The following is a 13841-nucleotide window of genomic DNA, read 5'->3' on the forward strand; positions in this document are numbered from 1 at the left end:
CGAGCGCGACCGAGCGAGGCACCGAGAGAGCGCGCGCGACCGAGCGAGACACCTAGACAGCGCGCGCGACCGAGCGAGACACCTAGAGAGCGCGCGCGACCGAGCGAGAGACCGAGAGACCGAGAGAGCGCGCGCGACCGAGCGAGACACCGAGAGAGCGCGCGCGACCGAGCGACGACACCGAGATGAGCGCGCGAAAGAGCGAGACACCGAGAGAGCGCGCGAGACACCTCGCTCGGGGTCTCGCTCTAGAGAGCGCGCGCGACCGAGCGAGACACCTAGAGAGCGCGCGCGACCGAGCGAGACACCGAGAGAGCGCGCGCGACCGAGCGAGGCACCGAGAGAGCGCGCGCGACCGAGCGAGGCCCGAGAGAGAGCGCGCGAACGAGCGAGGCACCTAGAGAGCGCGCGCGACCGAGCGAGGCACCGAGAGAGCGCGCGCGACCGAGCGAGGCACCGAGAGAGCGCGCGCGACCGATCGAGGCACCTAGAGAGCGCGCGCGACCGAGCGAGGCACCTAGAGAGCGCGCGCGACCGAGCGAGGCACCTAGAGAGCGCGCGCGACCGAGCGAGGCCCCGAGAGAAAGCGCGCGACCGAGCGAGGCCCCGAGAGAGAGCGCGCGAACGAGCGAGGCCCCGAGAGAGCGCGCGGACCGAGCGAGGCACCTAGAGAGCGCGCGCGACCGAGCGAGGCACCGAGAGAGAGCGCGCGACCGATCGAGCGAGGCACCGAGAGAGAGCGCGCGACCGAGCGAGGCCCCGAGAGAGAGCGCGCGACCGAGCGAGGCCCCGAGAGAGAGCGCGCGACCGAGCGAGGCCCCGAGAGAGAGCGCGCGACCGAGCGAGGCACCGAGAGAGCGCGCGCGACCGAGCGAGGCACCGAGAGAGCGCGCGCGACCGAGCGAGGCACCTAGAGAGCGCGCGCGACCGAGCGAGACACCGAGAGAGCGCGCGCGACCGAGCGAGACACCGAGAGAGCGCGCGCGACCGAGCGAGACACCGAGAGAGCGCGCGCGACCGAGCGAGGCACCGAGAGAGCGCGCGCGACCGAGCGAGGCACCGAGAGAGAGCGCGCGACCGAGCGAGACCCCGAGAGAGATCGCGCGACCGAGCGAGACCCCGAGAGAGATCGCGCGACCGAGCGAGACACCGAGAGAGATCGCGCGACCGAGCGAGACACCGAGAGAGATCGCGCGACCGAGCGAGACCCCGAGAGAGCGCGCGCGACCGAGCGAGACCCCTAGAGAGCGCGCGCGACCGAGCGAGACACCTAGAGAGCGCGCGCGACCGAGCGAGACACCTAGAGAGCGCGCGCGACCGAGCGAGACACCTAGAGAGCGCGCGCGACCGAGCGAGGCACCTAGAGAGCGCGCGCGACCGAGCGAGGCACCGAGAGAGCGCGCGCGACCGAGCGAGGCACCGAGAGAGCGCGCGCGACCGAGCGAGGCACCGAGAGAGCGCGCGCGACCGAGCGAGGCACCGAGAGAGCGCGCGCGACCGAGCGAGGCACCGAGAGAGCGCGCGCGACCGAGCGAGGCACCGAGAGAGCGCGCGCGACCGAGCGAGGCACCGAGAGAGCGCGCGCGACCGAGCGAGGCACCGAGAGAGCGCGCGCGACCGAGCGAGGCACCGAGAGAGCGCGCGCGACCGAGCGAGACACCTAGAGAGCGCGCGCGACCGAGCGAGACACCTAGAGAGCGCGCGCGACCGAGCGAGACCCCGAGAGAGCGCGCGCGACCGAGCGAGGCACCTAGAGAGCGCGCGCGACCGAGCGAGGCACCGAGAGAGCGCGCGCGACCGAGCGAGACACCTAGAGAGCGCGCGCGACCGAGCGAGACACCTAGAGAGCGCGCGCGACCGAGCGAGACACCTAGAGAGCGCGCGCGACCGAGCGAGACCCCTAGAGAGCGCGCGCGACCGAGCGAGACCACGAGAGAGTGGTCTCAGGAGTGCCAGCATTTACATATATGTGGCCATTATTTTCATCCTACAACAGAGACAGCATTGCTAAATTTGTCAATTACAGTGTTTCAAAAATTCCTAAACTGCGTTCACAAAATAATGTTAGATGTAAATGGCAAACCACCTGGCCTGTCAGGTCTACAACATTACTTTCTGACGCTGATGCACTTGTGGCCATTTCAGAATGTACACTGGGGGAGACCTGTAAGAATTATTGCAGTCCTCTGTTCATAATGAATGATTATTTACCCAAAAACAGAATTATAAAAAATCTAAGTTTCAAAATAATTAAGCAACTAGATAGCATAATACTACTTTTCTCCGTTGACTAAGAACTACCCTTATCTTATTGGCTAATTACAAAGAGCACATGAGCTGAAACGTGTGTTGGAGCAGGAAAATCAGCAAACTGTGAAATGTTCTGAACCTCAACAACCCGTATTAGCTTCTACCTGGCACAGCTGTGGAAGTACTGGACTGTTTCTCGTCTCAGCTGCTGAAATAACACTGGATCTTCCTTCACTGCTCTGACTCAGGGATGCTGTAGCCTGCACAAACATTTTCAATATTCTTGTATTCAAATTACTTTTCAGTTTATTTTCCTAAATATTCACAGAGATCAGATCATTAACTAAATGATAAGTTAATGACCTCAAATAATGCAAACAACTTCAATTAGCAGGTTTTACCTATACACATTTTCACTGCACTTTATCCAGCACTGAACCTAAGCAATGACAAACTATTATGGTATATTTCGAAGATTGTGCCAGCACAAGGAAGTAAATAAGCCTAAAGCAAAACAAAATAGAACTCAGGCATAGATGTAAATACAAAGTTACTGAATCATTTTCTTCCTTAAGAAAAGTTCAGTTTAATTTAAAAAAGTAATGCAATCATGGCCCACCTGTCTATAAAGAGATACGTGTGAATTGGGTAGTATGTAAATTCTGCTTCTGCCAATTTGACGCTTCAAGTCTTGAACAGGGTTTGCTTGAACAACCAGTAGTTTCTTTGTCTTTGTGGCTCTGGCAAGACAAAAGCCAGTCACATTAAGGCTTACACTCGCAAAACTTTGGCAAATGAATGTGTCCCAGCCAAACTTCAGTTCACACGCAGATGCTGTCTTAAGGTTTAGTTGATGTTTATTCAAACAAAGCATAATATATGAAATTAACAAAAAACTCAAAATAAATAAACAAATCAATTACAGACTGCGGTGGAAAAACTGTTTGCTCTTCTGACTGGGCACTAGCTAGGTCTACCCATTTCCCTTAAGTCAAGGACCCGATAACCCTGAAAACATGGATGCAGTGACCGGTATGCACCACATGAGGGAGACATTTAGTTGGGTACAAACACAAGTGACCTAGAAAATTAAAGATAAAAATGGCTCCAACACCTGGCCCCTAATTGTGTATCTCACAATTATAGCATCTAAATAAGAGGAGCCAGAAAGCATATTCATATATACCATTCACTCTTTTTGCTAGTACTTCATCTGATTATATTAATTTCAGAGCAAACATCTATATTCATATCTACATACGATATTGTCTAAATCAACAAAATGTAAATCAATAATGTCAAAAAACACAAAATACTCATCAGTCCTTAGTTGTCCTCTTAAAGTTGGGGGTTAGAGGTTACTAGCACTTAACCCACCGTTGGGATCCAGCCTTTACCACTGGTCCATCACTGTTGCGATGTTTCCATCAGCAAGCAGAGCTTACTGACTGGTCTTTGCAGGACAGTGTTCTTGGTCTTGATCAAAGCTGCTCGGACAAGACCTTGTTTATCTGGAAAAGTCTTCAGAATCCTCCCTAGCAACCACGAATTTCTTGGTGCTTTGTCATCAACGATGACCTCTAAGTCATTTGGCAGGAAGTTCCTTTTGATCAAATTCCATTTGGATCTCTTTTGCATAATGGGAAGATACTCCCTTATCCACCGTTTCCAGAATAGGTCTGTGATGTACTGTACCTGTTTCCATCTTCTTCGTACATACAAGTCAGTGCTCTGAAAGATCCCAGGGGGTATGACTTGTTGAACTTTCATTCTTGGTAGATGATTAGGTGTCAGGGGTTCCGAGTCAAGTGTCCATCAGTGTTTGGACATTAGGGAGGCTGCTGTTACACCCCGTGATGCAGCATCAGCCGGGTTGTTGGCTGAACCTACATATCTCCATTGCTCTTTTGTTGTAAGATCTCTGATGACAGTGAGTCGGTTGGTCACAAAGGTTGAAAATCTTGTTTGTTCATTATTAATATCCTTGAGAACTGACTAAGCTAACGTGTACATTTCTGTCACTGGCGAACCTGATGTAGCTAACAGTACCATAACCTACTTCACTGGCATCACAGAAGTGATGCAGCTGAGCTGATATGACAGTGCCAAAGCCTTTTGGTTTCATACATCTATTGATTCTCAAACCAGAGAGATGTTCAGTGTCTTGTAGCCATGTCTTCCATTGATTGAGCATAGCATCAGAAATGACTTTATCCCAACCACAGCCTGACTTGCAGAGAGCCTGCAAAATCTGCTTGCCTTTTAAAACAAAGGGTGCAAGAAATCCTAAAGGATCATATATGGAACTTACAGTGGATAAAATCCCTCTTCTAGTGAGGGGCTTTCTATTCACAGACACTTTAAATCCAAATGTGTCATCCTCCAAGTTCCACTGAATCCCAAGCACTTTTTCAATTGAAGGATCTTTCTTGTCCAACTCCAGATCCTTTACCATGTTTGCTCTTTCATTTTCAGGGATGACTTCTAGCACTTTCTTGCTATTACTGACCCATTTAGTAAGCTTGAATCCTCCTGTGGAACACAAATCAGAGAGGCCTTTGTGCAATTTAATAGCATGGATTTCTGTGTCTGCAGTCTTGAGGCAGTCATCGACATAGAAATCGTTTTGAATTGTCTCAATTACCTCTTTGTCATAGTTGTGCTGGTTGTCTTGAGCAGTTTTTTGCAGAGCAAAGTTTGCACAACTGGGTGATGAAATAGCACCAAAAAGATGCACTTTGATACAGTAATCTTCTCAAAATCTCCATCTGGCCACCACAGAAATCTGAGAAAGTCCACATGTATTCTATGGACCCTCACTTGATGAAACATAGCTTGGATATCCGCCATTAAGGCTATGTGTCCTTGACGGAATCGCATGAGCACACCTAGTAGATTGTTTGTCAGATCAGGACCCTGAAGTAACTCTTTATTGAGGGAGGTGTTTTGAAACGATGAGGTACAATCAAACACAACACGTAAAGTACCTTTACGTCTGTGGTAAACACCATGATGTGGTATGTACCATATTTTAACCTCAACAACGTGTAATTGATCCAACGGTATCTTCTCAGCATAGTCCTGTTCCAACATTTTGTCCATGAATTGCTTGTACTCTGCTTGGAAGCTTTTATCCCCTTTTAACCTTTTTGCAAGACTCGCCGCACGCTGGATTGCCACTTCTCTGTTATTAGGCATCATCACATTATCATTGCGAAAGGGAAGTGAAAAACAAACAACATTGAACTCAACAGTTAGCCGAGTATAAATTATGAGATATTAAAATACTAAAATCTGAATATAAACAAACTATTTTAAAATGGACAGTATCTTTTCCACACATAGCCTGCAATGTCATGAACAACCTCTGAAATATTAGTGCCAGATTCATGCAAATGCAGTTTTGGAGTTCTACCTTGCCACTAAAAAGGGCCTAACTGTTGAGTTCAATGTTGTTTGTGTACTCTGTAGAGCCAGAAAAGAGCTTTCAAACAGCATCAAAACCATCGGTTTGTAATTTAAATTGACATAATCAAGGTTGAATGTGTAGTGCCCTACCCTCTTACTTAAAACATTCTTAGTCCATTTCTCCCTTTATATTAGTGGCAGATTCATGCAAATGCAGTTCTGGGGTTCTACATTGCCACTAAAAAGGCACACAAAGATTGATTAAAATCTGTATCGGTTGAGTTCCAAAGTGTCCGATTTCCCGTAAAATGACCCTAAAGGAGAGGAAAAACAGACAGACAGTGAAGGCAAGACCCAATTAAAAAATAAAGAAAAAGAAGGCGAGATACAAAAGATGGAGAGGAAAAATAGACAGACAATGAAGAAAAGCAACAGAGACAGACAGCAACAGAGATACAGAGGAGGGAGAGCAACAACAGACCTAGGTGAGCAAAAGAGAGAGACAATGAAGTCCCAGCACAGTTGTAGGAAGATTTGAATAAGACGGAACACTTCAATTTATATCATTATTATTATTATTCTTCGTTTATTATTCGTTTAAGTTTTAATGACCATACCGATAGTGTACCTCATGAAGTAATTCTTATCTATTTATGTCAACAGTAGAGAGACAGGCAATAAAGGACAGCGACATCAGAGACAGACAATGGAGGGCAGCAACAGAGACAATGGAACATAGCAACAGACAACTGAGGTGAGCAACAGAGACAGACAATGAAGTCACATCACAGATGTAGGAAGTTTGAGTAACACTTGCATTTATATCAGATTTATGTTAACAGTGGGGAGCAACAGACGAACAAATAAGGACAGCAACAACAGACTCACAACAAACTTATAATGAATAAAATATGTCTAAATTAAAAGGTTTGAAGTGTGCTCGTGTATTTAGAGGGCATTGGAGTAGAGAGCCAAATGAAGTCCACTTTTGGGGGAAAAAGATCCCCCCCCCATCACAATGCTGGCTACGGGCCTGTGTATCATCTGCGCATACCAGCACAACACACTAACACACCACCACCACGGCACAAACTACAGCGTGCTCCAAAATGGAGCTGATAAAATAGACAATAAGTATAGATACAAGGAGGTGCATGGGTGTATATGGCTTGTAAGGTTTAAGGTAAACTCACCATTTGTATGAGAAAGAACATCCTGGCCTTGTCTTGTATCCTGAGATGGCCATGTATACGTATTGGGCATGTTCCACCCTGTTTGCCATTGTTGTGGTGTAGGTGCTGTTAACACGGAAATTTAAAGGAAAAGTCACTGCCTAGAAAACAGGACTTTGCTCTGTTTATTCTTAGCTTGTAAGAAATTAACTGACTATGGATAACATCTGTAAATGTTTTGGATAGTATACTTTTTTTTTTGTTATATTTTGACTGTTTTGTGTTCTATGTTCTAGACTGTTTTACAGTAATGTGAAAAATTAGGACACCCTATGAAAACCATTGTCTTGTTAACATAATTAAAAATGTGGACATTTGATATTCATTGTAACAATATTAAGATGAAGGTCATATAACTAAACAAATAAAACTAAAGAAATGTCTTTGAAAAAACATTTGGACAATGGTTATAGGAAACGTCTAATTGAGGTTTTTACAGCCGAAGGGCGAAAAATACAATACAATCTAAAAAAAAAATAAAATACAAATGACAACTGTGGAATTGGACACAGTATTAGAACTTTGCTTTTTTGTTGAGTCATTTTACTGCTGTCTAGGTGTGAGAGTTTTGCCACTGAGGACGTGTAAAAAGATTTTTACCGTTGCCCCCGATTTAAAAAAAAAAACAAATCTGAACAGGGCTTTAATAAACGTGTCCCTGAACATTTGTACACATTACAAACCTGAAACCCATTGCTATTATTAAATGTTTTAATTGAACTCACCGTGAATGTATATCTCACATTGGACTTACCATGAGGTAGAACCTGTTGGCTTTGTCTTGTATCCTGAAAGCTATCTGCAAGGAAATTTCAGAATCAAATGCAGAAACAAACTTGATTTCACATATTTGATTATAATCATTGTTCAGGGCTGCTCAGTAAAGTAATCAAACTTACATGGGGTCTGGTTAGATATTGACCACTCAGAAGACTCTTGTTGTATGGCAGGGGCTGTTGGAACCAAATTGCTGTTACTACTAATCATACATTCTAGAAATCTGACAAGAATTGCCATTAAAATTATTTTCATAATAGGCCCTTTTTTACCACAATTCCAGGCTACGTCTTTCAATCTCTTAAGTGGATGTAGAATGCGGCTGATTTGTTTGTGATTGTGTTTAAACTAGATGTGCATATAAATAAAAAAAGACAAAGTTAAAGATTACTTAGACAGGACACAATGGTTATAGATAGAGAGATAGATAGCGATGTAGGTAGATGAATAGTTAGATAAGTTAGAGTTACAGATATGTAGGTAGATAGCTAGGGAATAAGGGTTATAGCTAGAGCTGTAGATAGAGATTTCTAGATAGGTCGTTAGGTAGATAGGGAATAAGGGTTATAGATAGAGGGCTGTAGGTAGATGGATAGGTAGATAGATAGTTATAGATGGGTAGGTAGGTAGTTAGGGAATAAGGGTTCTAGCTAGAGCTGTAGGTAGATGGAGCTATAGATAGGTCGGTCGGTAGGTAGACAGATAAACAGGGAATAAGGGTTATAGAGAGAGAGAGAGAGAACATGAAATGGAAAGGAACAATGACAACAACTTTTGAAACACATTTAGACAAAGGCAGTTCCTTTGTAACATTTTATGAAACTTACTCTGTGACATATGATGGCCTGAGTGTTCCCATGGAGAAAATGGCCTTCCTAAATATAATTTTAAAATATATTGTTAGTAATATTTTTGTGACTACACTCCATACAGATACAGATTAATATTGATGATCTCAGTCTTTTTATATTACTTAATGATTGGTATTACCATGCATTTTTGACAGATCTGTATAAATATTGTCTCCCTGCTGGTTGTCCTGGGCTAAAGGTGAAACAAGTTAAGGTAAGTTAACTGCCATACTATAAATTGCCATTGTTTGAGAATATTAGTTGTTTAAAGAGGCATACATTGTATTACTGTTGGGCTACTATGTAGTAACGTTCGAAGTAGTTTTTATCTGCTTTCCTGTACTTTCTTTTAATAACTTGATTATCCAAGGATTGTACTTGGATTTAATAAATGCTTTTTTTTATAATTACAGGAAAGCCTTTACATTTTTGTTCATGGCAATTGGCAGTGTGCTACAGATGTAAGACCCTTGGAAATGTTTCAGGCATTATACCTTGAACATCTGATGGTTTGTTGCACCACTCTTGCTCTGCTCTTGCTCCCGACTGGAAGCTGCTGTACAATGCTGAGAATGCAAAAAAATAAGTAAGGAATAGGTATCATATGGGACAATATTATTAAGGGACATTACGCTGGTTTAACTATTGTAGCATAATACACTCTTTATATTTGTGGCTTTACACTTAAATATTTCACAGAGATACAGAAGACTGTGTAAATGTCAGAGACCATTTTTTTTTTGCAAGTTCTTGATTTTTCAGGATATTTCAGCATATCCTTCTTTCAGGATATTAAGAGTCCTTAACGTCTTTGAATGTCATTGGGATGTCTTGGATAGTGAGAAGCAGAAAATGCTCCAACTTCAAAGACTGAACTTTGTAGTTATGGAAAACCTCTCTGCAGAAAAACTGAAAAGAATTACAGCTGTAACAAAGGTAAGGGTGGAAAACTTGCACTTAATGTTATGATAAATAAAATGTGATCTCTGACTTTAGCACAGTACTGTAAACGTATAGTAATAAACCATTATGGTAGCATCCTTATTGTGAAGTTAAATGCAATACCATTATGTGTTCCAGGTCCAGGCTGTCTACAAGTCTGTGGTGGGGCTGGGGGTCTTGGGGCAGTGGGATTTTTTTTTTTTCCACCGGTGGCGATTCATCTTCCTCCGTTGAAGAGTATACTTTTCTTCTACAAGTAAAAGTATGTTAATAACGGGTTCTATCACAGAATTGTTCTAAAACACTAATTGTACAGAATGCACAGCTTACTTGCTGACTCTCTTTCCTAGAATCTCTGTGTCAGAGTTCAGATCTGACGTGTAGCATGACTTTTTTTCCATTTAGAAACAACGTTATCAAATGATTCTGGGGGGAAAGAATGACGGCCATGAAAAAGAACCATCTATCATGCTATGGTGAGGACATAATAATACTTTGTTCTGTACTATGTTAACATATGCATGTCTTCATTACCTGCTTCATAAAGGATTCGCACACTGTGCTTTTTCCACCCTTTATCTGGATGGGGGACCTCAGCTTTTTTAACACTTTTTAAAAGCCGGCTTTGATCTTTATAGGGAGGCCACCAGGAGAACCCATCCATGTACCAGGACTTTGCCACTGGTCCAGTTTGCCCCTCGTTGACAAACTCCACTATGAGGTACATTGTGAGCTGTATTGTGAAACCAGACCCCAGACCCCCAAAATTAAATGTGTAAGATCTTTTTTTTTAGTTATTTAATGCCTAAATAAATAATTTTCCATCTGGACAGCCATTCCAAAGCTTGAAATCAATGTTTTCATAAAAACAATTTAATTGTAGGAAAAAAATATTAAATCAATAAAATTATCATAGAAATAATTGTACATGTAGATTGTTTGGTGAAAAAAAAACTGTATCAAGAACAATGATGAACAATGATGATGATTATCTGTAACATCCATTTTTCATTAAGATCTTGCAGCATAAAATCAGGTAATAAGAAAATTAGATTTATGATCTAATAAATTCTTGTTGATCACAAAATACTAAAAGTATTGAACATATCAGTACCTTTTGATGTATAACTTGCAGTACTATCTACAAATAACTTTAAAAATATGTATAACATATGATTCCAAGTTCTGAATGGTGATTTACTGCTGTTTTGTATGCAAAAGTGGAATTGACACAAATTTGTCTTTGTATGGAATAACAAAGGCCTTCCCCTCTATTTGGTTTACTTTGCAGTAGTTTATCGTTCTTGTAAGTCCGTGGACCAAATGTATGCCAATTGTCGATGATGACTGGATATTGAAAGAATGGATCATGCTGCTCAAATGACTGTATGCAACATATACTTCATTCCTGTAAGACATAATATTTTTAACCTTGACAACTTTCCCCCCCAAATAAAGATGACTGTTGGCTTGGTCAAGTTTGACAGTGAAGAGTGAGGTTGCCAGCTCTTTGTACTGTGTTGCACCACAGAAAGGTGGTGAAAGAGGACCAGAAGTATGTTCTTTTGACACACTTGTCTTTTTCTCCATGCTGTCACTCCATGGCTTCTCTGGATAGTCTCTTTACAATCCGACTCAGACGGCAGCTAGGTTTCCTAATGAGCTTTTTTTTTTAATTTTATTCAGGTGGGTTTCATATTGGAAAGCACTGAAGCTGTCGAGAGCACCATGGTTTTTTACATCTTGTGCAAGATGCACTAAATTGTGAACATTGTAGGAGACAAATTTAGGGCCATACAGCTCTCCAAAATGAGACACAAAAAGACCCAATATGTCATTGGCATAGCCCAGGTAGTCCTCGATCACGCTATTATTGCTGAGTATGAAAATTCCCACAAACAAAAGCAGAAAATTTTCATACACTGCGGTGTGCAGTACATCTTTGAGCAGGACAGGGCCCATGTACAATAAAAATTGCCTAAATTCTGTGGCTTTCCATCTGTCAATTTCTCTGAGAGACCTTGGTTTACATGCAAACTCCACAGGGACGCAGCTCTGAGCACCCAGCAGTCGCTCTGTTAATAGGTTTTGCTGAAACCCAGGCAGCCTACAAGTGAGAGGACCTAACTTCAGCCACAGGTGAAGAAGTCGCTGCATGACACCTAGGCACACAAGGTGCATATAATCAAGAGGGAACCCAGAGACCATTCCCGAAGATGTTCTTTCTAAAGGTGAAATGCCAAGGTGGTGATCTGAATCTGTCTTATTTTTGAAACTTTCATCGGTTCTGAGTGGCATGTCCGTTCTTGGATACGTCATTCTGTTGTCCATGTAAACTCCGTCCTGTGTGCATTTCTCACATCCATGGTACCCTGTGTGACCTTTTACACACTTAACAAAAGCACGTGCCGGTGCATCGCAAACCACAGAGGAGACCTTTAAGCGTAGCCTGATTCCCTCAAAGTCAAAACCATCTTCCAGCTCAACTATCTCTGATACGAGGTCATCGAGGAACTCACTTGCTGAATCAGGCTTTCTTGCACCACAGAACAGTCCAATTGTGACGGGCTCATGGTGTGGTAAGTTTAGAACAGTTCCAAGAATAGAATTTTGAAAAGTGGCAGCCCATCAATGTTGATTTGAAGTTTCAAATGTTTGTTACTGATCAATAAACTCTTGTTTTTTTTTGTAGAATGTGCATTATTGAGTGAAGCACACCAAAGTAGCAGTACGACCACCGGCTTTCTCCTGAATTGCAAATTCACTTGACCTCACTGTACCTAACAGTGTCCTAGCATCTCTAGGTAAAGTTGGGTGATGCTTGCCAAGGACAGCTAGCAGGGCATTTACGGCATTGTGCGTAATGTGGTGCTCAGCCGCCCATTTCGCAAGTTCATCCTGTAAAGAGTTGCACTCTGTTTCAGAGTCAGATCCAGAATTAAATTCAGGCAAATCATTAGTACAGGAACCAAAGTCACTGTCACACACAGTACTTTGGCAGTCCATGAATTCTATGTTGTCATCATCGCCATCTTCACCTATTGTATTGTTTTCTTTTTCTAAATTTGGGCTCTGCCCCCACCCTGTTGCCTGAGTTGACTCTGTGTCTCTATCAACCCATTCTTTTGCTCTTCGTTTAATTGTCCAATAAGATGGTTTTCTGCAAGACATAGTACACAATAATACAGAACATACAAAACATTGTCATATTCAATCTGTTTTGTCAAAGCCATTTAAAGGAACTTTTGTATCTTCAATTCATACCTTTTTTTGGATGAAGGCGGCACCTGTCTTGCAAGTCAACCTGCACAAAAAGAGACAATTATTGAGTGTTAGATAAAAGTAATTTGGGACTTGTAGTTAATCATCTTTCCATGTTAGACTTGGTGATTACTTTAACTTTTATGCATCTTGACCTTCATCCTGAACACTGTTAGTCACTATACCATGAAATGTTTGGAGTCACTTGTCCTATGCTAGTTGTGATAAGCTTGTTTATAGCTTTATTTTGAGAGGGATCCAGAATATTTATGGGAGAGATAGAAGTATATGATCAAACAGTTTGTCATATCAGTTTGTCTGCCTCAAGATTTAATGTCATTCTAGATAATGAACCATTATATATTTAATCTTTATTAAATCATCCCTTACCTTTAAAGATGTAGGATGAGTCAAGCTTCTACCATCAGCGCTCCCCCCACTTAAATGTATTGTGGTAAGCCTAGTCTATCTTAGCAGTAGTAAATTCCATCGGGGTGAATGCGTATGGTTTTATGATGTAGTATTGTTGGGAAAAGTGTGTAGTTTTATTAGCAAAAGGTTAGGGTTAGGGGTTAGGGTTAGGGGTTAGGGTTAGGGGTTAGGGTTAGGGCTGGGGTTTAGGGTTACGGTTAGGTTTTAGGGCTGGGTTTACGGTTAGGTTTTAGGGCTGGGTTTGGGATTAGGGTTAGGGTTAGGGTTAGGGTTAGGTTTAGAGAACATACAATGACTTCCCCCATCAACTGTCCTCAACAGCCGTGGTTAGATAGGAAGCTCAAGGGTATTGCACGGGCCACCGCTTGTTAAGTCACGCCATCGGGCCTTTCAGTTCCTCCGTCTGTGGATGAATCTCCTTTTGTTTGTTGGAAAACTTTTTTTTTTTTATTTATAATTGTATTCGGGCTAAGTTATCTTTGATTCTTCTAAATGCTTTGCGAGGCAAAGAACAAAAAGGTGAAGAGAGGAGTGCGCCACTAGACTGAGCAGGGCACCCTCGAGGCCTGACTTGGCCTATGTTTTTCACCCATTCATTCTCCTTCCCACAACTGCAAGTCAGAGAACGAACAGGTGTGAGATAAAATATTAAGAAATTTTAGGACCCATTATCATTAGCACACCTCCT

The 13841-nt window shown here is 43.2% G+C and overlaps 1 protein-coding gene across 5 annotated transcripts; it reads right to left on the minus strand.

Annotated features, from left to right (window-relative positions):
* Positions 1 to 2291: 2291 nt before the first annotated feature.
* On the minus strand, positions 2292 to 10100 carry LOC119262748. 5 transcript variants are annotated; one of them, XM_037535962.1, is made up of 10 exons: positions 9995 to 10100; positions 9791 to 9886; positions 9584 to 9710; positions 9013 to 9084; positions 8495 to 8542; positions 7790 to 7843; positions 7645 to 7689; positions 6852 to 6956; positions 2870 to 2990; positions 2292 to 2510 (listed from the first exon to the last, which is right to left on the minus strand). In XM_037535962.1, the coding sequence occupies exons 2-9, from the start codon at positions 9859 to 9861 to the stop codon at positions 2874 to 2876; spliced, it is 639 nt and encodes a 212-aa protein (XP_037391859.1). In that variant the 5' UTR covers positions 9862 to 9886; positions 9995 to 10100; the 3' UTR covers positions 2292 to 2510; positions 2870 to 2873. The 5 variants fall into 5 exon arrangements, with proteins under 5 accessions (XP_037391859.1, XP_037391862.1, XP_037391861.1 ...); XM_037535965.1 differs by lacking the exons at positions 2292 to 2510; positions 2870 to 2990 and adding an exon at positions 3090 to 4782; XM_037535964.1 differs by lacking the exons at positions 2292 to 2510; positions 2870 to 2990 and adding an exon at positions 3090 to 5434.
* Between the last annotated feature and the right edge of the window lie 3741 nt (positions 10101 to 13841).

Source organism: Pygocentrus nattereri, chromosome 28, assembly GCF_015220715.1.
Source record: "Pygocentrus nattereri isolate fPygNat1 chromosome 28, fPygNat1.pri, whole genome shotgun sequence".
NCBI lineage: Eukaryota > Metazoa > Chordata > Actinopteri > Characiformes > Serrasalmidae > Pygocentrus > Pygocentrus nattereri.

What these genes read in the sequence shown, in the direction of transcription:
- LOC119262748 (XM_037535961.1), bottom strand. Translation starts at nt 7,922, where the DNA reads ATGAAAATAATTTTAATGGCAATTCTTGTCAGATTTCTAGAATGTATG. An exon ending in AATATCTAACCAGACCCCAT is followed by an intron (nt 7,690 to 7,789) that starts GTAAGTTTGATT and finishes ATTTCCTTGCAG; the next exon opens with ATAGCTTTCAGGATACAAGA. An exon ending in TGTTCTTTCTCATACAAATG is followed by an intron (nt 4,783 to 6,851) that starts GTGAGTTTACCT and finishes TGTGTTCCACAG; the next exon opens with GAGGATTCAAGCTTACTAAA.